The sequence below is a fragment of the Hyaena hyaena genome, unplaced genomic scaffold, assembly GCF_003009895.1.
Source record: "Hyaena hyaena isolate Hyena2069 unplaced genomic scaffold, ASM300989v1 scaffold_0, whole genome shotgun sequence".
In the NCBI taxonomy this organism is placed as follows: Eukaryota; Metazoa; Chordata; class Mammalia; order Carnivora; family Hyaenidae; genus Hyaena; species Hyaena hyaena.
In genome coordinates, this window is record NW_024080632.1 from 14658141 (window position 1) to 14680518 (window position 22378).

Here is a 22378-nt window from a genome sequence, read left to right on the forward strand (position 1 = left end):
CAGCCCGCTTCCGCCCCGCAGAGGGCAACTTCTCAAAGGGTCCGTCGGAAGCCCAAACGTTGGCCGCGTTGTTGCCAACCTCCCCGTCTGGAGTGGGTTGCATCTCCTCTCGGCTGGGTCAGAACCTTGTCCCGATCTTGAATGGTCCGCTTTATTTTTTTCAGCTTCCAGAAAGGAGGGCAAGACGGAGGGAGGTTGTTCTTGCCGTGTAAAGAAGCTCTGCGGAACTGTAGTTTCCTGGAACCGGAGTGTCGGATCCCAGCGGAGCTCTGAGCGCGGACACCCCGGGGCAAGATGGCAGTCGGGCTCCGGACGCTGCCCCGGGTCTGGCAGAGCTCGGGGGTGTTGGGCTGAGGCGGCGATAGCTTCGGCCCCGACCCGGAGCGCGGGGGCCTCGAGCGGATAAAGGTCTACGGCCTGCGGGTAGCGACTGGGAGCAGGGTTTTGTGTGTTTCCGGGTGTTGGGGGGAACTTTGAAGGAGCCGGTCCTTTGGCCGGGTCCCTGCCTCCCCAAGTCGCAGGGCGGGTGCTGGGGGCTGGCTTTCGTGCTCGGGGCGGGGGGGTGGTTCTCCGTAGCCGTTTGCACCCCTTTTCAGCTCTGGGGCGATAGGCCTTTATAGACAGACTAATGCTGGGTGAAAAAGATTTGTTATTGTTGATGCCGAGGAAAGATGCTGGGCCTCAGGAGTCCCCCAAAGCAAAGTTCGAATCCTAGTCACTCGCTGTGTGACCTTGGGTGAGTTCCTTCACCTCTCCGAGCCTCGGTTTGTTCCTCTGTAAAATGGAGTCATTGGCTCGTTTCACAGAGGGAGCTGTGTAATACAAGTTTGGGTACCTGATACTCTGCTCTCTCAGTAGAGGCAGCTGGAGTTATTGACTTCAATAAAGAAAATTTGGTCGTAATTTGACTCTAACTTAGCCTTATGGGCAGCCTTGCATGCTCAGCTTTTTTTCCCCCCTGTTCATGAGCTGGGGAGTCTCTGGGTCTTGTGCGTTTCACTTAAATAATTGCTTTGGAGTTAGAAGTGGCTTCAAATTCAGGAGCTTAGTGACCTCTCACAAGTCCTGTCCCCTCTATGTTTCATTTTCTCTGTGTGAAGGCGACGCTGGTGATAACACACATCTAGATTGGCAGTAGCCTTTAATAAACGATAGCTGTTCTTATTAATAGACTAAGTCCTATTGCCTGTTCTTTAAAAATAGGACCATTTGAGACCTTGTAGGGCTGTTGAGAAGACAGAATTGACAAATACCTGGTACATCTCTGATACATGATCCGATTGTATCAGATGGTGGTGGTCATTACACCTGCCTGCCCAGCTGTTCCCACCATAGGGGAAAAGCCTGCTGGGCTCAGGCAGCAGCTGGTATTTATGGCCCTTCACCTTTGGATGGTACCCTCTGGACTCTTTCGTAATTCTCCATGAAATTGATCTCATCCAGGGAAGACTGATTTTCAGCAGAAGTCATGGGAATATAGAAGTAGAGTCTGAGTCCTGTCAATTAGTATTAACATTCTGGCTCTGCCCTTCACTGGCAGTCTGAGGCAGACTGTGGGAGATACCAAGTGATCTCACAGGGTTGCTGTTCTCATATAGAAGGGACATGACACACAGTGGGTACTTAACTTGTTTTCCTTTTTGCTTTATAAGTAATCTTGGTGTTCTAGAGTAAACTAACTTCTTGGGTTTCTAATTTTTCCACCTATATCATTGTTTCCCCAACTGGATTCTAAGTGTGTTTTGGATTTTGTTGTTATCGTTGTAAGTCTGGATGATACAGTAAAGCCCAGTTACAAGCTATCTGCTTTCAGATACTCCTTGTTAATATTTTCCCACTTAATCCCAATCGCAGCGTCCTGATGACTAAATTGGGATACAAGAAGTGTAAATATTTCAGTTAATTCTTATAGCACCCCTAGGAGGTAGGTATTATGATCCTCACTTTACATAAAGAATCTGAGGTCTAGAGAGGATAAGTAATTTGGCCAAATGAGGTCGACTGAGAATTAAAAAGAACCAGGGTTGCTCTGTATGATTCAAGGCTTTTTCTACGACACACAGCCTTTTCTTTCTTTGATTAAGTCAAAAGTTTGTGTAATCTTTCCTTACAGTTACTTTGGTTACACACTTAAAAGACTTCAGAATGTGTTTGGATTGATAAACTGATAGATTTTAGGCAGATAGAAGAGGCGAATAAGAAGGAGTTAGAAAAACTGCCAAGTACAGCCTATTTTATATGGTGTAAACAAAACCAGCATATAGCATTGCTGAGGGGATGGTAATCTCTAGGAAGAGATCTTATCCTACAAGGCCACTTGGGAGAAGTGAAAGTTTTGAGAGAGTCTTTCAGGTACTTTGTCAGTTTGCATATGCAATCTCCTATTTTTCCTTTGAAAAGAGGCTCCCCCTTTTCACCCAACCCCTCCTCCCCCCATCCACCCCCAAATGAGAAACTCTCTGCCTGTTAAGGAAGAATCATACCATTGTGCTCAGGGCTTGGGCCCTATCTTCTGCAGCTCTCTGGAGCTTGAAGCCGTTAACCAATCTAAACAGAGCCATAGCCCAAGTGACAGGACTCATGAATCTTAGCGCACCCAGGGATAGGACAAAATGTAATGGGCGGGGGGGGGGGGAGAACGTAAGGGCCCTCAGCGCCTAGACAGATGAGAGCCCCTACCACAAAATTTAAGGAAAAAATTTGCATCTCTACGAAGAATACATCAAGTAGACTTAGCGTGTAATCTGTCAGTTACCTTGATAGGTATTTGATGTACATTGTCTCATTAAGTCCTCTTTAGCCCCAGCCAGCTGGCCAATGAAGGCAGAAAGGGTCTGAGACGTCTCCTTATGGTAGGTGCACGGCAGAGTAAGCAGCCCCGGCAGCACGACTCCAAAGCCTGCATGCCTCTCCCAGTGCCGCACGGCATCACTGCATGCTGTCCGCAGAGAGTTTGGGAAACTAGTTCAGGAAGCAGAACTTCCCATCGTTCCTCCTCCTCCAAACAACCATTCTCTACATATTGTTTTTCATTTCTCAGGTGTAAATGCTTTTCATTTGCATTAAAAAATGCCACACATAATTTTCAGCAGCTTCTTAACACTCCATTCCTCTCTGTTCAAGCTTAGTGTCATAAAGCATGTACAGCTTCAATTCAGCTTCTTTGGGATTGTTTTCAGTCTCTTCCCTTAAAATTGGAGGCCTGGGGAGGTACAGTATAACCGTTAAATGAGACATTAAGGGGTACCTGGGTGGCTCTGTCGGTTGAGCGTCCGACTTCTGACTTCGGTTCAGGTCACGATCTCACAGTTTGTGGGTTCAAGCCCTGCCTCAGGCTCTGTGCTGACAGCTCAGAGCCTGGAGTCTGCTTCCAATTCTGTGTCTCTCCCTCTCTCTGCTCCTCCCCTGCTCGTGTTCTCTCTCAAAAACGAATAAACGTTAAAAAAAAAATTAAATCAGACGTTAAGTAAAAATGAGAATACTAGTGTTCTAAACCAGAGGCACCTTTTATTACTTTTATTCAGTGCAGAAGATATAAGATGCCCTGCCTGTAAAACTTAACCCTGGATCTGGATTTTTTATTTTTCCTTCTGCTTCTGCCAGGAAAGACCATCTCCTCGGAAGCCAAATGCTGCCCTCGGCATAGCAAGTCCTATGCAACATCACTAATGATTCCCTGGCATTTCTGTGTCACAGGCAGGTCCTCAGGTGAGCTATTCAGGCTTCCGCTGGGCAGAGACAGGTGATTGAGAAGACTGCTACCTTTTCCTCCCCTGCCTTCTTGCCCTCCCTCCTGTGCCCTGGCCAAAGCCAGGAGGGCTTTGTTTATTTGTTTTGACGATTACTGGTGAGAGACCCACATGTTGCTGAACAGACGTGACTCCCGTGTTGAAAAGGGACCACAGAGGCCCCTCAGTATGTTGACGTGGACAGAGCCTCGAATGAGCTTTTTATTCTCGAAGATCTTTTCGTGTGGGCACTGTGTTGAGGGAGGTAACACAGCAAAGGGATGGTTTTCCAGGAGTCTGGATTTCTGAGTGATCTGTTTCAATAATTTTGTCAGCTGGGCCACTTATATATTAGGGATAGGATGACAAAGTTTGCAAGCATCCAAAAAAATCATCTCAGCGTGGGAGGCTCCGTGGCCCCATGTTGTGTGTCTGGGCTGATAGCCAAAGCCACGTGTTTGGGAAAAGACAGTTACTGGTTATTTGGATAAACGTGTAATGGCCCTTTTTCCAAAAACAAAAAAGAAAGGCTTCCTTTGTGCCGGACACAAAATAGGTATCAGTAAATATTTGTTGAATGAACAGATCAATGAAATAATGGTGATGGTTAATGTTCAATTTTTTTTTCCTTCAAGTCTGTACTTGGCAAAGTAAATTTGACTGTTCAGCGTTAGACTGATCTAGAAAATTCAAATACCTAGGAACCTTTGACCTAGAGCCTGCCTGGTTTGAATTAGAGTTTAATGGATGAACTTGAGAGCCCACATGCAATGGCAGATACTGTGGCCTTTCTCTTAAGAAGAAGTCATTATTTAATACAGGAAAAAGCATCACTGGTCTAGATGAGGGGCCTGAACAGAGCCGCTAGGTAGGAAGTTGGGACTCGTGCCAGGAGAGCTCTTAGCCCTTTTGGAGGGAACCCAGGGGTCCTGAGTAGCTCAGCTGCTGCCAACCCTTGGCTTGTGAGCCCCTTCCTGTGTGTGCTCTTCCTGAATGATCCATATCAGCCGCTCGCCATTTTCCTTGCAGGGTTGGTGCCGGTTTGCAAACATGTTCACCGTTTCTCAGACCTCGAGAGCGTGGTTCATCGACAGAGCCCGGCAGGCCCGGGAGGAGAGGCTGGTGCAGAGAGAGCGGGAGCGGGCAGCCATCGAGATCCAGGCCCACGTCCGGAGTTTCCTTTGTCGGAGGCGACTGAAGAGAGAGACCCGGTGGGTGCCATGAGCTCCTCAGCGCGTTGTCCCCTGCTACCAAGTCCTAGCAAGAGAAGACGGCGTTCTCGCCTACCGTTCTCGAAAAGCCTTCCAGCTGCTCTGAGCTCCTGATGTAAAATGTCTTTTCCCCCGTCCCCTTCCCCCTCCAGGAGAGAGATCGATGAGTTTTTTAAAGCAGATGATGTGGAGTCCAGTAAAAGAAGCGCACTTTGTGTTTTTAAGATTGCCAGGAAACTGCTGTTCGTGTTTAGAATTACAGAGGATAATGAGGTAAGATAATAATAGCAAACACTGTGCTTGCCCATCTGCCAGGTCTTTTGAAAGTAGTTTGCGAATACTGATTCATTTGATCCTTAAAACCACTCTACCGGATAGATTCTGTTACCGCCACATCCTGCCCTTTCTGTTCTCGGGACGTGTTTTGTGGGGATTATATCTTCTGAGAATCATCACGATTCTTTTTACATTGACCTTGACAAGCACTCCCGACTCAGATGCAGATGGGAGTGAGGCAGCTTGGGCAACTGAGCGGAAGAAGCCACTTACGGGAGAAAACATAACAAGAAATGATAATAACCAGGAGCACCTGGGTGGCTTAGTCGGTTAAGTGTCCGATTTCGGCTCAGGTCATGATCCCATAGTTCATGGGTTCGAGCCCCATGTTGGGCTCTGTGGTGACAGCTAGCTCAGAGCCTGGAGCCTGCTTCAGATTCTGTATCTCCCTTTCTCTCTACCCCTCCCCTGCTCAAGCTCTCTTGCGCGCGCGCGCTCTCTCTCTCTCTCCCCCTCCCTCCCTCTCAAAAATAAATAAACGTTAAAAGAGAGAAATCTTAGTAAGCAGTAGCTGACAGGAGGCGGTGGTGATGGGGATGCTGAGGGCAGTACAGGGAGAGACGGGGTGTGTGGCATGGCCACGCTAGGGGGTCAGCCACCCCTGGGCTCCAGCCAGCAGCGGACTGCCACTGTGGTTTCTGAAAAGAGGTGCTGGAGATCCTTGTGCTTCGTTTTGTAAAAGGTATAAAACTTGGTAGCTAATTTGCAATTTCTTTTAAATCCCGTAAGCCAAACCAAACAGGCAGGTTGCACTTTTGGGACTAGAATGATCCACCTAGAAACAGATCCAGGAAGTAGCAAGTCGTCTGTGATAGTCCTGATGATCCTGTCAAGGAGGGCCTCTGTGCTCCCAGGGGCTGGGCGCTTGTGCCAGACCCTCTTCTAGGCAGTGGGGCCCCAGAAGGAATGACATGGGCAGGGTCTCTAAGCCTGGGGAACACGTAGCCCAGAGAGAGGAGGACTACACAGGCAGGTGCCGTGAGGTGACCCCTGTTGACAGAGGAGACTGCAGTCCCCACCCTGCAGACGGTGGAGGTGGCTGCCCAGGGCCGAGGTGCTTTGGAGGGTGGGTCCAGGCCTGGTATAGACAGCGTAACTTGCTTCCCAGTTTCCACTTTCCTTCCTTTTGCATTTCGAGTTGTAAGTGACAGTGTGACAGGTTGTGGGGGGAAAGTCCGTGTCTGTGGTGCTTACAGAGTGGCCACCGGGAGAGCGTGACCCAGGGGACAGCTGCTGGCCCGCAGGAGCGCAGGCCCGGATGGCCAGGTGGATTGTGTTTTTCCCAAAGGAGCCCCGGGCAGAGACGCATGTGTAGGGCTCACCCAGCCTGCGGGTCGCCAGTCTGACCTGCAGTTCCTACCTCTGTAAGGGGGAGCTGAGTGTGAGCATGCACGCGAGTCACCTGGCCTACGTGAGTGCCTCCATGCGCAGGGGCCTGCGGGACGCTTGCTGCTTCCCCAGTTCACTGGGGCTTGCGGAAACATGTGACATACTCCCCTCCCCTGTCTCTTTGCAGAGATTTGAGAAGTTGTGTCGCTGCATCCTGAGCAGCATGGATGCTGAGAACGAACCCAAGGTAAGCAAGACGGGGGCCGGGAGGTCTCCCACAGGCTCTTAGGCCAACTTCTTTGGTTCTGGAAGCTCCTGTTAGATGTTACGACTTTGTTAGGTAGGAGTTTGCATACATGTGCACACACATGTGCCTTCAAGTAATGACTTGGAAACACGAACACAGTGCAGCTGGGTCTCTTAGTCTTTTCATTACCCAAGGACTACGTTCTCCTCTGCCCTCTTACTCAGGATGGCAAAGTCCCATACCAGGCTATTTTATCTCTGGTTTAGTGTTAAAGTGAGTCCTGCTCACTGCTTATTCACCTGTGCATCCCCACTGCCCCCTCCAGCGCTGGGCCCAGTGAACTGGTCCCGTCCCAGTAGCTAGAATAGAGGTAATTTGGTCCCTGTATCTGCCTGTTACAGTCTTCTTTGTCTTGCTTGTAGGTGTGGTATGTGTCCCTGGCTCTTTCCAAGGATCTCACCCTCCTGTGGATTAAACAGATCAAGCACATTCTTTGGTATTGCTGTGAGTTTCTTCAGCAGCTCAAGGTAAAAACAAAACGAGACACCTGTAAATATATTCTTTTCATTGTAAACATATTCCCTCTCCTTGGAGGCCTTTAGAGTATATTTTGAAAGTCCTCAAGATTCCTTCATAGGTTATCTCTTTGGAAGTTTATCAGTCTAGTAAAGAATTATCCAAGCCCCTATTCTAGGGGAGAGCAAGCTAGGTACTGTTATCAGTCCAAGCCCTTATTTCTTCCACAGATAACATTTTGAACATTGGCTTGTGCTCACCACAGTCTTGATGCCTAGGAATCTGTTGTCTTTTTTTTTTTTTTTTTTTTTTTTTTTTTGCTCTAATGGATAGTTATCATTTATATTATTATACTAGTCAGGCTTCTTGTTACAAGTCCAGAAACCCAGGGCACCTAGGTAGCTCAGGCAGTTAATTAAGTGTCTGACTTCAGCTCAGGTCATGATCTTGGGGTTCATAAGTTTATGCCCCGTGTTGGGCTCTGTGCTGACAGCTCAGAGCCTAGAGCCTGCTTTGGATTCTCTGTCTCTCTCTCCCTCTGCCCCTTCCCCACTGGTGCTCTGTCTGTCTCTCTCAAAAGTAGATAAACATTAAAAAAATTTTTTTTTAATAAAAAACAAGTGCAGAAACCCAACATGAGTGCAGCTGATAATACATACAAGCCAAGCAAGAAAGAGCGTTTTTTTAAATGTTTATTTGTGGGGGGGGAGGGGCAGAGGATCTGAAGCGGGTTCTGCGCCGACAGCAGAGAGCCCGATATGAGGCTGGAACTCCCAAACCGAACCAGGAGATTGTGAGCTGAGCGAAAGTTGGACGCTCAACCGACTGACCCAACCCAGGCGCTCCAAGAATACTTTTTATGGAATGTTCTCTGTAACATGGCAGCCAGGGATGACCAGAGCCGGAGCTTCTGGGATTCTCCCTCATTCCCTTCTCTCCTCCTGGCTCCCTTTTGGAATCACTTTGTTCTGTCCTGTTGTAGTTGCAGTAGCCGGCTGTTGTAGCCTCACATCCTCACTCCATCTTGACCAAAGGGAGAAGGGAGGCCTCCCCCGCTAGTCTAGAAATCAGAGAGGACTCCTCAAGACTCAGTGGCATCCTGGTCTCAACCTTGAACTAGTCACAGTGGCAAGACGGGGGAGGTGCTGCCACTGGCCCTTCTGGTCCTGTGTCCCCCCACCCCCACCCCCCCCCCCCCCCCCCTTAGGAGAAGGTGGGCAGAGGTGTGAGTGGCTGCAAACAGTGGACATTTTCACTTCGCACGTGGGGAGTGAGGGTTCAGGGACAGGCTTGACTGAGGTGGGAGGCGAGGGATGGAGATGTCCCCAGAGCCCTGCCTCTCTAGCCGTCTCTCTCAGGGCACTTGGGAATGACTCTCACAGCCAGTCAGCTTGCCTTCCAAGAGTTCTCCCTCTCTGTTCCCAAGGGTGTCTCGGGTTCCATGCTCAAGGGTTCGTGTGCCGGTGTCCTTGTCCCTGAACTCCCGACGTGGTCCTTCCCCAAGGGAACAAATGGGGCCAGTCCCGACTGGCTTATCGGCTGAGCGCGTGCATGCAGGCTGTGAGTGGCCGCTCCACCGTGGGACTCACACCTTCAGCTTCATCTCTCTGTTGTTTCCAGCCTGAAATCTTACAGGACTCCAAACTCATCACGCTGCACCTCACCATGCTCGTCACCTTCACAGACACTTCAACGTGGAAGATTCTCCGTGGAAAAGGTCTGTGGCGCCTGCTTCAAAATCTCTCCCAAGTAGCATTTGCATAGGGACCTTGGGGACCTTTTCGCCTTTTTAAGAAGCATTTTGGCGCCATGGCCCCAGGGAGGTACCGATGAAGGTGACCTTGGTGACCTTGGCGCTTCCGTCAGAGAGCACTGTAACACCCAGAATACGTTCAGGGTTGTGTGTTACAGTCTCACCTCTCTTTGAAGTTATGTTTCAAGGTGTGGTCCCTCTGAGCTCAGGTTTTAAAACTCCCATAGCACATCCGCCTCCAGGTGACAATATTCGCTCAAGCCTTGTCATTCGCGTCACAATCATCAGGCAGCAGATAATTCTATTTTGTCCGTAAGATTTGCATCGTGAAGCTCCCTCCTTCCCCGGATGCCGTCCTGAGCCTTCCATGTTTTGTACGTTTGCTTTGTCTTTCCGTTTGGCAAACAGCCTCCTCCGTGCCTCACACTGAGCGGGCACTGGAGATACAGAAGGCCGCTGCCCTCTGGGGGCCGCAGGTGCCGAACGACTGCTGTGCGCCCGCCCCTCCCAGAGCTGGAGTCCGGTGGCAGGGACGGGCACTCAAGGGAAGTCCCGTGCATGTGACTCTATGTGAATATAGAAAGGACTTAATGTGAACACACGCATGTCACGACAACATAGCGCTTGGAAGAAAGACTGCAGAGAAACAAGAACGTTGAGCAGACCGGGGAGGCCCTGCCTCGCTGTGCAGGCTCAGGCTCCTGCAGAAGTGATGTCTGAGCAAAGAGCTGGAGGGAGAGTTGGGGGGACTTTGAGAACACAGGCAACTGTAGGTGCAAAGGCTCCTCGTCAGAAAAGAGGGATTCTTTAAGGCGTGGACTGTGGGGCCGGGGCAGGTGGGTGGGCATTTAAAGCTTGGTGAGTTCTGACCTTGAGTTCCAGGGTGCTTCTATCCCCGCGGGGGGAGGTGGCCACAGAGAGCAAAAGGTGCCAGGCCCTCGGAGTGAATTAGGAAAGGTGTGACAGGTGCTCAGAAGCTAGGGACGTTACTCCTGGCTAAGGAAAATCATAGGACCTGTCACCTAAGAGGTGACAATTGAACCAGACCTTCCAGGAGAGAGAATTCTGGAGCTCAGCCTCTCCCTGTGCTCTGGTACCAAGCTGAAGGGGAGTAGGGAGACAGGCCTCAGAAAGTATGGCCTTGCGCCTGGGGTACCCCATAAGCCTCAGGCTGGTGGTACGCTATAAACAGTTCACAGTCAGGCCAGAGCCTTTTTTTCCAGACTCTTTTCTTCATTTAGGGGAGAGTCTTCGACCAGCCATGAACCACATCTGTGCAAACATAATGGGACATCTCAACCAGCGTGGATTCTATCCCGTGCTACAGGTTTGTGAGCTAGTCCCCTAACACGTGACCTCCGTCTTCAATACCTGAACTTGAGTGTTTACAGCTGATTTCGGCACACCTGGTGCCCTCTTCACAGAAACCTTTTTGCAGGAGGAGTTTAATGCTCAGCATCCTGTCCCTCCCCCCCGCCTTGAGTCGGTTGTGATCTGTGTTTGGGGGGGACGGTGGCACTGGGGTCCCTTCATTGTGCTACATCTTTGGCTATGGGAATAACCCAGCCATTTGACCTTTGAAGTTGAGAAGGGGGCCTCAGGCTTGGTTCCCTTGGCTTCCTTCTTGGGTGAGGTCTGGAGTTCCCTTTCTTGCTGTGTCCATACCGCCCCTGATTGTGCCAGCTCACACCCCCAGGGGATTGCCAGAACTCTCATCACAGTTTCAAAGCGCTTTGGAATTCTCAAGTTTAGAAGTAGCATTGATTGAGCCCTTCCTTCTGCCTGGTGCTGAGAGGGGCTCCTTCCTGATCGGGTTTCCTCTTCTCACACAAACCCTAGGCTGGGGGGGGGGGGGGCTGACAGCCGAAGGCAGTGCTGTTGACAGCACATCTCTGTGAGGAATCTTCTGGACGCCAGAATATAGGAGTAGCATACATGTGAAATTTTAAGTCTGGGCGTCTTTTTATTGGCTATAAACTTGTTTGGCTGTTTCTTATTTTAAAAATTTAAACACAGTGTTTAGAGAGACAGTGGTATGATGAAGGAGGAACCCTTTACTTTCCTCTCCATTTTTAGAAAACATTCTAAATAAGGTTGGTTTTTTTTTTAATCTGAAGCACTCATTTTACTTCTCAGCTGTTTTTTCACGTACAAGTGACTGTGGGTTGGCATTGGCCCCTGACCAGTTAAAATGTTCTTTTTCAGATGCTGTTAACCCGTGGCCTGGCAAGACCCCGGCCTTGTCTGTCCAAAGGCACTTTAACAGCGACCTTTTCTCTCGCGCTTCGGTGAGTAACTCACTGCAGCTGAGGGGCCGGCGTGCTTCGGGAAACTTCCTCCTCGCTTTCCCTTCCTCCTGTTCCTCGAGTTATGTGTGGGCTTGCCTGTTCTGTTCTCTTCACTGATGGGGTGCATCTGTGGCAGCTCTGTTTGTGCCTCTGCATTTTTTGCATCGTGATTTGAAAGAAGCTTTTCAAAGTGAATTTTATTGTGCCAGGGGCCCAAATCCAAAGCATTTTTCCTTTTGAACTTTTAATTGGTAAGATAAAGAGAGCCCCTCGAGTTGGAGGCCTGGTGAAAGGCAGAGCAGAGGGCAAAGGGAGTGGTGTTGTGAGCCCGGGTTTAAAATGTTAGAATCTGGGGTGCCTGGATGGTTTTGTCGATTAAGCGTCCAACTTCAGCTGAGGCCATGAACTCGTGGTTCGTGGGTTCGGGCCCTACATAGGGCTCTGTGCTGACAGCCAGCTCAGGGCCTGGAGCCTGTCTCAGATTCTGCATCTCCCTGTCTCTCTAACCCTCCCGTGGTCACACTGTCTCTCTCTCTCTCTCTCTCTCAGAAATAAATAAAACATTAAAAAAATAAATAAAATGTTAGAATCTGGGGCGCCTGGGTGACTGTTGGTTCAGCATCCAACTGTTGGTTTCAGGTCAGGTTGTGATCTCACAGGTTAGTGAGATCGAGCCCTGCTCCGGGCTCTGTGCTGATGGTGCAGAGCCTGCTTGGGATTCTCTGTTTCTCTCTCGCGCGCGCGCTCTCTCGCTCTCTCTCGTTCTCGCTCTCTTTCTCCCTCCCCCGCTCATGCTCTGTTTGTTTTTCTCAAAAATAAAGAAATAAATAAAGTACAATAAAATGTCAGAATCTGGAGGCCCAGAGAGATTGTACTGTTTGCCGTCACTTAGATTGGAGATAAAAAATTCATAAGGAGCTATATACTTCCATACAGAAATTGTGCCTGCAGTTCTGAGAATCATCCAGTGCACAAAGCTGTGTTTGTTAATGAGTCCGGAATATTCTTAAACCGCTGAGAGGAGCCCAGACTTAGAGGAGATGTTAATAAGATAATTTAACCATCTTAATCCCGAGATAATAACAACTTGGGGCACGGGGAGTGTTGTGGTTAGACGGCGATGTGGAGCTCCCTGCTCTGCCCCCTTGTAATCCCCAGGGGCACCTCGACCACAGAAAGCTCTTGACGAGTGCCAAGGTCTAAGAACCTTTAGGCTTGTTTAATCCAATGTTGGCCCAAACACCTCTGAACGTGGAGTACCCTCACTTCATTTTCACTGCTGGAGCGTGTCTGTCGGTAGACACGGACTCCCTCCCTGTGGATTCCTGGTTTAGCAAACCATGGTCTAGAATATAGGTTCGTCAAACTTTTTCTGTAAGGGGCCAGCTAATACGTAGTTTCACTTCTGTGGCCCATGCAGTGTCTATCACAACCACCCTGCTGTTATGGCACGGAGCACCTATAGACCATATGCACATGGATGAGAATGGCCATGCTTTGTTAAAACCGTGTTTGCAAAAATAGGCAAGGGGCACAGCTTGGCCTGTGAGGCATATTTTGTCACTCCAGGTCTAGACTGTGCTTTCCGCTAACCATTAGCCACTGGGGGTTGTTTAAATAGACGTCTCTTAAAATTAAGAATTCAGTTCCTTGAGGCATCTGGGTGGCCCAGTTGGTTGAGCATCCGACTTTTGATTTCTGGTCAGATCATGATCCAGAGTCATGGGATCGAGCTCCATGTTGGGCTCCATGCTAAGTATGGAGACTGCTTAAGGTTTTCTCTCCCCCTCTGCTTCTGCCCCCTGCTCACATTCTCTCTCTACCCCCCTCTTTAAAAGTAAAAATAAAATTAAAAACAAAGAAGAATTCAGTTCCTCAGTTCCATTAGCCACATTTCAAGTGCTTTGGGACCACATGAGCCTGAGCAGTGACAGCCTTATTGGACCACACAAAGAGGAAGCATCTCCACTATCACGGAAAGTTCTGTTGGACAAGGCTGGTTTAGAGCAGCCTTCTCTGCAATGAGAACCACATTTTCAAAGTCCAAAAAAAGGGGGAAATTGTTTAAAAACTGTATATCCAAAATAAAACCATTTCCACACGTAGTCAGTCTTTTAAATTCTTAATTTAGTTAAAATTAACTTGAGCACCTACTTGGCTCAGGCAGTTAAGCATCTGACTTCAGCTCAGGTCATGATCTCACTGTTTGTGGGTTTGAGCCCCGCGTTGGGCTCTGTGCCGACAGCTCAGAGCCTGGAGCCTGCTTCAGATTCTCTGTCTCCCTCTCTCTCTCTGCCTTTCCCCTCCTCACACTCGGTCTCTCAAAAATAAATAATAAACCTTAAAACAAATTAACTTAATCATTTATTTCTTTTCATACTGAGTCTTCAAAACCTGGTGTGTATTTTACCCTTAAAGCCTATCTGCATCTGAACTAACCACATTTTAAGCGGCTAGGAGCCACACATAGCTACTGCGTCGGACAGCCCATTCCTAGAGGCGAGATCCTTCCGAGAAGGAACGGGTCCGCCAGCAGTGCTGTAGTTACAGCAGTAGACCAGACTGCTTCAGAAACGGTTACACCTTCCTTTCCGACACTGAGAGGAGTCGTATTTAATGAGTCATGAGACGTAGGTGCAGACAGGTTTTCCAGCAGCGTCTCTCTCTGAGTCACCTTCTGGAGCAGCCCATTGCAGCATCGCCCACTCTCCCCGCGTGTCGGGGGCAGGGAAGGGTTGACACACAGGTGCCTGAGCTCCAGGGCGGGGCAGCTGCACTGCCACCTCCTCTGTCTCCTGAGGACAGAAGTCCTTCTTTCTGTTCCAGCGTCCCTCGCCCGTCCCAGCGTGTTGTAATTCAGAGTGAGTCACCGAGAAGGTCACATCCAGCCAATCCGGCATGTTCCTTCTCCTTTAAGAATATGGTTGCCTCCATCACCTTAGACTTTTTCATTCTGTACGTTAGAGCCTGTTGACTCACTCTGCCTGGGCAGCTCTCCAGCCTTCTCCTTAAATAATGTCCTTTTTCCCCTCTGAGTACTTGTATGTAATCGAACATGGCCAGGACCTTTTAAAACAAAACAGCTGGTGGCTTTGTCATACTGGGATGTACTACTGAAAGTCTGTGCAATCGTAAGCGATGCGTTTGGATGCAATTGCTAAATCCTATGATGCAAATAGCCAACATTTGTGGGCCACACGATTGTTTTAAGATTTTTACCCTCATTAACCGACTCCTCACCACATTCTCTAATCTTGGTTTTATAGATGAGGAAGCTCAGGCCCAGAGAGGTTAAGGCACGTGCCCCTGGTCACNAAGACTCAGTGGCATCCTGGTCTCAACCTTGAACTAGTCACAGTGGCAAGACGGGGGAGGTGCTGCCACTGGCCCTTCTGGTCCTGTGTCCCCCCCCCCCCCCCCCCCCCCCCCCGTGTGTTAGGAGAAGGTGGGCAGAGGTGTGAGTGGCTGCAAACAGTGGACATTTTCACTTCGCACGTGGGGAGTGAGGGTTCAGGGACAGGCTTGACTGAGGTGGGAGGCGAGGGATGGAGATGTCCCCAGAGCCCTGCCTCTCTAGCCGTCTCTCTCAGGGCACTTGGGAATGACTCTCACAGCCAGTCAGCTTGCCTTCCAAGAGTTCTCCCTCTCTGTTCCCAAGGGTGTCTCGGGTTCCATGCTCAAGGGTTCGTGTGCCGGTGTCCTTGTCCCTGAACTCCCGACGTGGTCCTTCCCCAAGGGAACAAATGGGGCCAGTCCCGACTGGCTTATCGGCTGAGCGCGTGCATGCAGGCTGTGAGTGGCCGCTCCACCGTGGGACTCACACCTTCAGCTTCATCTCTCTGTTGTTTCCAGCCTGAAATCTTACAGGACTCCAAACTCATCACGCTGCACCTCACCATGCTCGTCACCTTCACAGACACTTCAACGTGGAAGATTCTCCGTGGAAAAGGTCTGTGGCGCCTGCTTCAAAATCTCTCCCAAGTAGCATTTGCATAGGGACCTTGGGGACCTTTTCGCCTTTTTAAGAAGCATTTTGGCGCCATGGCCCCAGGGAGGTACCGATGAAGGTGACCTTGGTGACCTTGGCGCTTCCGTCAGAGAGCACTGTAACACCCAGAATACGTTCAGGGTTGTGTGTTACAGTCTCACCTCTCTTTGAAGTTATGTTTCAAGGTGTGGTCCCTCTGAGCTCAGGTTTTAAAACTCCCATAGCACATCCGCCTCCAGGTGACAATATTCGCTCAAGCCTTGTCATTCGCGTCACAATCATCAGGCAGCAGATAATTCTATTTTGTCCGTAAGATTTGCATCGTGAAGCTCCCTCCTTCCCCGGATGCCGTCCTGAGCCTTCCATGTTTTGTACGTTTGCTTTGTCTTTCCGTTTGGCAAACAGCCTCCTCCGTGCCTCACACTGAGCGGGCACTGGAGATACAGAAGGCCGCTGCCCTCTGGGGGCCGCAGGTGCCGAACGACTGCTGTGCGCCCGCCCCTCCCAGAGCTGGAGTCCGGTGGCAGGGACGGGCACTCAAGGGAAGTCCCGTGCATGTGACTCTATGTGAATATAGAAAGGACTTAATGTGAACACACGCATGTCACGACAACATAGCGCTTGGAAGAAAGACTGCAGAGAAACAAGAACGTTGAGCAGACCGGGGAGGCCCTGCCTCGCTGTGCAGGCTCAGGCTCCTGCAGAAGTGATGTCTGAGCAAAGAGCTGGAGGGAGAGTTGGGGGGACTTTGAGAACACAGGCAACTGTAGGTGCAAAGGCTCCTCGTCAGAAAAGAGGGATTCTTTAAGGCGTGGACTGTGGGGCCGGGGCAGGTGGGTGGGCATTTAAAGCTTGGTGAGTTCTGACCTTGAGTTCCAGGGTGCTTCTATCCCCGCGGGGGGAGGTGGCCACAGAGAGCAAAAGGTGCCAGGCCCTCGGAGTGAATTAGGAAAGGTGTGACAGGTGCTCAGAAGCTAGGGACGTTACTCCTGGCTAAGGAAAATCATAGGACCTGTCACCTAAGAGGTGACAATTGAACCAGACCTTCCAGGAGAGAGAATTCTGGAGCTCAGCCTCTCCCTGTGCTCTGGTACCAAGCTGAAGGGGAGTAGGGAGACAGGCCTCAGAAAGTATGGCCTTGCGCCTGGGGTACCCCATAAGCCTCAGGCTGGTGGTACGCTATAAACAGTTCACAGTCAGGCCAGAGCCTTTTTTTCCAGACTCTTTTCTTCATTTAGGGGAGAGTCTTCGACCAGCCATGAACCACATCTGTGCAAACATAATGGGACATCTCAACCAGCGTGGATTCTATCCCGTGCTACAGGTTTGTGAGCTAGTCCCCTAACACGTGACCTCCGTCTTCAATACCTGAACTTGAGTGTTTACAGCTGATTTCGGCACACCTGGTGCCCTCTTCACAGAAACCTTTTTGCAGGAGGAGTTTAATGCTCAGCATCCTGTCCCTCCCCCCCGCCTTGAGTCGGTTGTGATCTGTGTTTGGGGGGGACGGTGGCACTGGGGTCCCTTCATTGTGCTACATCTTTGGCTATGGGAATAACCCAGCCATTTGACCTTTGAAGTTGAGAAGGGGGCCTCAGGCTTGGTTCCCTTGGCTTCCTTCTTGGGTGAGGTCTGGAGTTCCCTTTCTTGCTGTGTCCATACCGCCCCTGATTGTGCCAGCTCACACCCCCAGGGGATTGCCAGAACTCTCATCACAGTTTCAAAGCGCTTTGGAATTCTCAAGTTTAGAAGTAGCATTGATTGAGCCCTTCCTTCTGCCTGGTGCTGAGAGGGGCTCCTTCCTGATCGGGTTTCCTCTTCTCACACAAACCCTAGGCTGGGGGGGGGGGGGGCTGACAGCCGAAGGCAGTGCTGTTGACAGCACATCTCTGTGAGGAATCTTCTGGACGCCAGAATATAGGAGTAGCATACATGTGAAATTTTAAGTCTGGGCGTCTTTTTATTGGCTATAAACTTGTTTGGCTGTTTCTTATTTTAAAAATTTAAACACAGTGTTTAGAGAGACAGTGGTATGATGAAGGAGGAACCCTTTACTTTCCTCTCCATTTTTAGAAAACATTCTAAATAAGGTTGGTTTTTTTTTTAATCTGAAGCACTCATTTTACTTCTCAGCTGTTTTTTCACGTACAAGTGACTGTGGGTTGGCATTGGCCCCTGACCAGTTAAAATGTTCTTTTTCAGATGCTGTTAACCCGTGGCCTGGCAAGACCCCGGCCTTGTCTGTCCAAAGGCACTTTAACAGCGACCTTTTCTCTCGCGCTTCGGTGAGTAACTCACTGCAGCTGAGGGGCCGGCGTGCTTCGGGAAACTTCCTCCTCGCTTTCCCTTCCTCCTGTTCCTCGAGTTATGTGTGGGCTTGCCTGTTCTGTTCTCTTCACTGATGGGGTGCATCTGTGGCAGCTCTGTTTGTGCCTCTGCATTTTTTGCATCGTGATTTGAAAGAAGCTTTTCAAAGTGAATTTTATTGTGCCAGGGGCCCAAATCCAAAGCATTTTTCCTTTTGAACTTTTAATTGGTAAGATAAAGAGAGCCCCTCGAGTTGGAGGCCTGGTGAAAGGCAGAGCAGAGGGCAAAGGGAGTGGTGTTGTGAGCCCGGGTTTAAAATGTTAGAATCTGGGGTGCCTGGATGGTTTTGTCGATTAAGCGTCCAACTTCAGCTGAGGCCATGAACTCGTGGTTCGTGGGTTCGGGCCCTACATAGGGCTCTGTGCTGACAGCCAGCTCAGGGCCTGGAGCCTGTCTCAGATTCTGCATCTCCCTGTCTCTCTAACCCTCCCGTGGTCACACTGTCTCTCTCTCTCTCTCTCTCTCAGAAATAAATAAAACATTAAAAAAATAAATAAAATGTTAGAATCTGGGGCGCCTGGGTGACTGTTGGTTCAGCATCCAACTGTTGGTTTCAGGTCAGGTTGTGATCTCACAGGTTAGTGAGATCGAGCCCTGCTCCGGGCTCTGTGCTGATGGTGCAGAGCCTGCTTGGGATTCTCTGTTTCTCTCTCGCGCGCGCGCTCTCTCGCTCTCTCTCGTTCTCGCTCTCTTTCTCCCTCCCCCGCTCATGCTCTGTTTGTTTTTCTCAAAAATAAAGAAATAAATAAAGTACAATAAAATGTCAGAATCTGGAGGCCCAGAGAGATTGTACTGTTTGCCGTCACTTAGATTGGAGATAAAAAATTCATAAGGAGCTATATACTTCCATACAGAAATTGTGCCTGCAGTTCTGAGAATCATCCAGTGCACAAAGCTGTGTTTGTTAATGAGTCCGGAATATTCTTAAACCGCTGAGAGGAGCCCAGACTTAGAGGAGATGTTAATAAGATAATTTAACCATCTTAATCCCGAGATAATAACAACTTGGGGCACGGGGAGTGTTGTGGTTAGACGGCGATGTGGAGCTCCCTGCTCTGCCCCCTTGTAATCCCCAGGGGCACCTCGACCACAGAAAGCTCTTGACGAGTGCCAAGGTCTAAGAACCTTTAGGCTTGTTTAATCCAATGTTGGCCCAAACACCTCTGAACGTGGAGTACCCTCACTTCATTTTCACTGCTGGAGCGTGTCTGTCGGTAGACACGGACTCCCTCCCTGTGGATTCCTGGTTTAGCAAACCATGGTCTAGAATATAGGTTCGTCAAACTTTTTCTGTAAGGGGCCAGCTAATACGTAGTTTCACTTCTGTGGCCCATGCAGTGTCTATCACAACCACCCTGCTGTTATGGCACGGAGCACCTATAGACCATATGCACATGGATGAGAATGGCCATGCTTTGTTAAAACCGTGTTTGCAAAAATAGGCAAGGGGCACAGCTTGGCCTGTGAGGCATATTTTGTCACTCCAGGTCTAGACTGTGCTTTCCGCTAACCATTAGCCACTGGGGGTTGTTTAAATAGACGTCTCTTAAAATTAAGAATTCAGTTCCTTGAGGCATCTGGGTGGCCCAGTTGGTTGAGCATCCGACTTTTGATTTCTGGTCAGATCATGATCCAGAGTCATGGGATCGAGCTCCATGTTGGGCTCCATGCTAAGTATGGAGACTGCTTAAGGTTTTCTCTCCCCCTCTGCTTCTGCCCCCTGCTCACATTCTCTCTCTACCCCCCTCTTTAAAAGTAAAAATAAAATTAAAAACAAAGAAGAATTCAGTTCCTCAGTTCCATTAGCCACATTTCAAGTGCTTTGGGACCACATGAGCCTGAGCAGTGACAGCCTTATTGGACCACACAAAGAGGAAGCATCTCCACTATCACGGAAAGTTCTGTTGGACAAGGCTGGTTTAGAGCAGCCTTCTCTGCAATGAGAACCACATTTTCAAAGTCCAAAAAAAGGGGGAAATTGTTTAAAAACTGTATATCCAAAATAAAACCATTTCCACACGTAGTCAGTCTTTTAAATTCTTAATTTAGTTAAAATTAACTTGAGCACCTACTTGGCTCAGGCAGTTAAGCATCTGACTTCAGCTCAGGTCATGATCTCACTGTTTGTGGGTTTGAGCCCCGCGTTGGGCTCTGTGCCGACAGCTCAGAGCCTGGAGCCTGCTTCAGATTCTCTGTCTCCCTCTCTCTCTCTGCCTTTCCCCTCCTCACACTCGGTCTCTCAAAAATAAATAATAAACCTTAAAACAAATTAACTTAATCATTTATTTCTTTTCATACTGAGTCTTCAAAACCTGGTGTGTATTTTACCCTTAAAGCCTATCTGCATCTGAACTAACCACATTTTAAGCGGCTAGGAGCCACACATAGCTACTGCGTCGGACAGCCCATTCCTAGAGGCGAGATCCTTCCGAGAAGGAACGGGTCCGCCAGCAGTGCTGTAGTTACAGCAGTAGACCAGACTGCTTCAGAAACGGTTACACCTTCCTTTCCGACACTGAGAGGAGTCGTATTTAATGAGTCATGAGACGTAGGTGCAGACAGGTTTTCCAGCAGCGTCTCTCTCTGAGTCACCTTCTGGAGCAGCCCATTGCAGCATCGCCCACTCTCCCCGCGTGTCGGGGGCAGGGAAGGGTTGACACACAGGTGCCTGAGCTCCAGGGCGGGGCAGCTGCACTGCCACCTCCTCTGTCTCCTGAGGACAGAAGTCCTTCTTTCTGTTCCAGCGTCCCTCGCCCGTCCCAGCGTGTTGTAATTCAGAGTGAGTCACCGAGAAGGTCACATCCAGCCAATCCGGCATGTTCCTTCTCCTTTAAGAATATGGTTGCCTCCATCACCTTAGACTTTTTCATTCTGTACGTTAGAGCCTGTTGACTCACTCTGCCTGGGCAGCTCTCCAGCCTTCTCCTTAAATAATGTCCTTTTTCCCCTCTGAGTACTTGTATGTAATCGAACATGGCCAGGACCTTTTAAAACAAAACAGCTGGTGGCTTTGTCATACTGGGATGTACTACTGAAAGTCTGTGCAATCGTAAGCGATGCGTTTGGATGCAATTGCTAAATCCTATGATGCAAATAGCCAACATTTGTGGGCCACACGATTGTTTTAAGATTTTTACCCTCATTAACCGACTCCTCACCACATTCTCTAATCTTGGTTTTATAGATGAGGAAGCTCAGGCCCAGAGAGGTTAAGGCACGTGCCCCTGGTCACGCAGCATCCTAGCAGGACGTCTATAGAAGGGGGCTCAAGTGCAACAATTGCAAAGCTTAAAGGAAGCGTTTTTTTTGTTTTTTTTTTTAAGTTTGCTTATTTTTCGGGGCGCCTGGGTGGCTCAGTCGGCTAAGCGTCCCACTTCGGCTCAGGTCATGATCTCACGGTTCGTGCATTCGAGCCCCGTGTCAAGCCCTGTGCTGACAGCTCAGAGCCTGGAGCCTGCTTCAGATTCTGTATCCCTCTCTCTCTCTGCCCCTCCCCTGCTCACGCTATCTCTCTCTCAGAAATAAATAAAACATTTAAAAAAATTTAAAGTTTACTTATTTTGAAAGAGAAAGAGTGGGGGAGGGACAGAATGAGCAGGGAGAGAGAATCCCAAGCAGGCTCCCTGCTGTCAGCATGGAGCCAGACATGGGGCTTGAATTCACACAGCATGAGATCATGACCTGAGCTGAAACCAAGAGTCAGATGCTTAGGCGGCTGAGCCCCCAGGCCCCCCAGAGGAGGTGTCTGACGGCTTCATGCGGGGATGCACAGAACAAGGCATTGAGGGAAAGCGAGTGCCTGGCCTGTGTGTGTGACCTTTTGAGACTGGCCTCCCTCGAGGCAGCCCTGCCTCCTTCCTGGTCGGTCAGACTGAGTCACTCCGGGTTATGGCTCAGGGTGGGGTCCTGCCCTTGGTGCCCCCTTGGTGACGCAGCCGTCCTCTTGGAAGTGGGAAGTGATAAGTCACAGCTTTGGTGGCATTCTCTTGAGGTGTGCTTTTTCCTCTGTCTAGGTGATTGCTTGGTCCTGATCTACACCTGTTTCTAACACACAGAAAAAAACTCGATCCCCTTTTTAGAGAATTATCTTTTGTCCAACTCAGCTCAGTGAACTTAGCTTGGTTGGACAGCCTCCTACAGACAGGTGGTTGACACAGACACTGATACGTTGAGCATTTCAGCCTCATGCAGTTTTCTTGTCCACAAATGTACTCCTGAAAGTGAAAGTTTATAACACAAATTCTGATTGTCTAAATACTGCTAACATACTTATCATTGCCATTGGAGCACATTAGCTAGAAGAGATCAGTTTCCTCCTGTACATTTGTTTTTTTTTAATTTATTGAAAGAGAGAGAGAGAGAGCGCACGCGCCCATGTACAAGCTAGGAAGGGACAGAGGGAGAAGGAGGGAGAGAGGCTCAAGCAGGTTCCTCACCCAGCGCAGATCCTGACAAGGGACTTGATCTCATCACTGTGAGATCATGAACTGAGCTGAAATCATGAGTCAGACACTTAACTGACTGAGCCACACAGGAGCCCCCCCATAAGTCCTTATGACCTCTTTTTTTCCTGCACAGCTTCTGGTGTTTTCGTAAATAACAATTTCTTTTGAAT

At 49.4% G+C, this 22378-nt stretch overlaps 1 protein-coding gene across 2 annotated transcripts in view; it reads left to right on the forward strand.

Moving 5' to 3' along the window:
- Positions 1-268: 268 nt before the first annotated feature.
- UBE3B (ubiquitin protein ligase E3B) overlaps positions 269-22378 on the forward strand; it is a 61387-nt gene continuing 39277 nt past the window's right edge. Inside the window, exons 1-9 of one of the 2 annotated variants that reach the window (XM_039226646.1) lie at positions 269-423; positions 3604-3708; positions 4758-4939; positions 5092-5212; positions 6792-6851; positions 7274-7378; positions 8988-9084; positions 10362-10447; positions 11326-11408. In XM_039226646.1, the coding sequence (XP_039082577.1) occupies positions 4779-4939; positions 5092-5212; positions 6792-6851; positions 7274-7378; positions 8988-9084; positions 10362-10447; positions 11326-11408 (713 nt within the window). In that variant the 5' untranslated portion in view covers positions 269-423; positions 3604-3708; positions 4758-4778. Of the gene's footprint in view, positions 424-3603; positions 3709-4757; positions 4940-5091; positions 5213-6791; positions 6852-7273; positions 7379-8987; positions 9085-10361; positions 10448-11325; positions 11409-15110; positions 15358-16634; positions 16721-17598; positions 17682-22378 lie in introns of those variants that run through there. The other variant, XM_039226573.1, reaches the window with a different exon arrangement.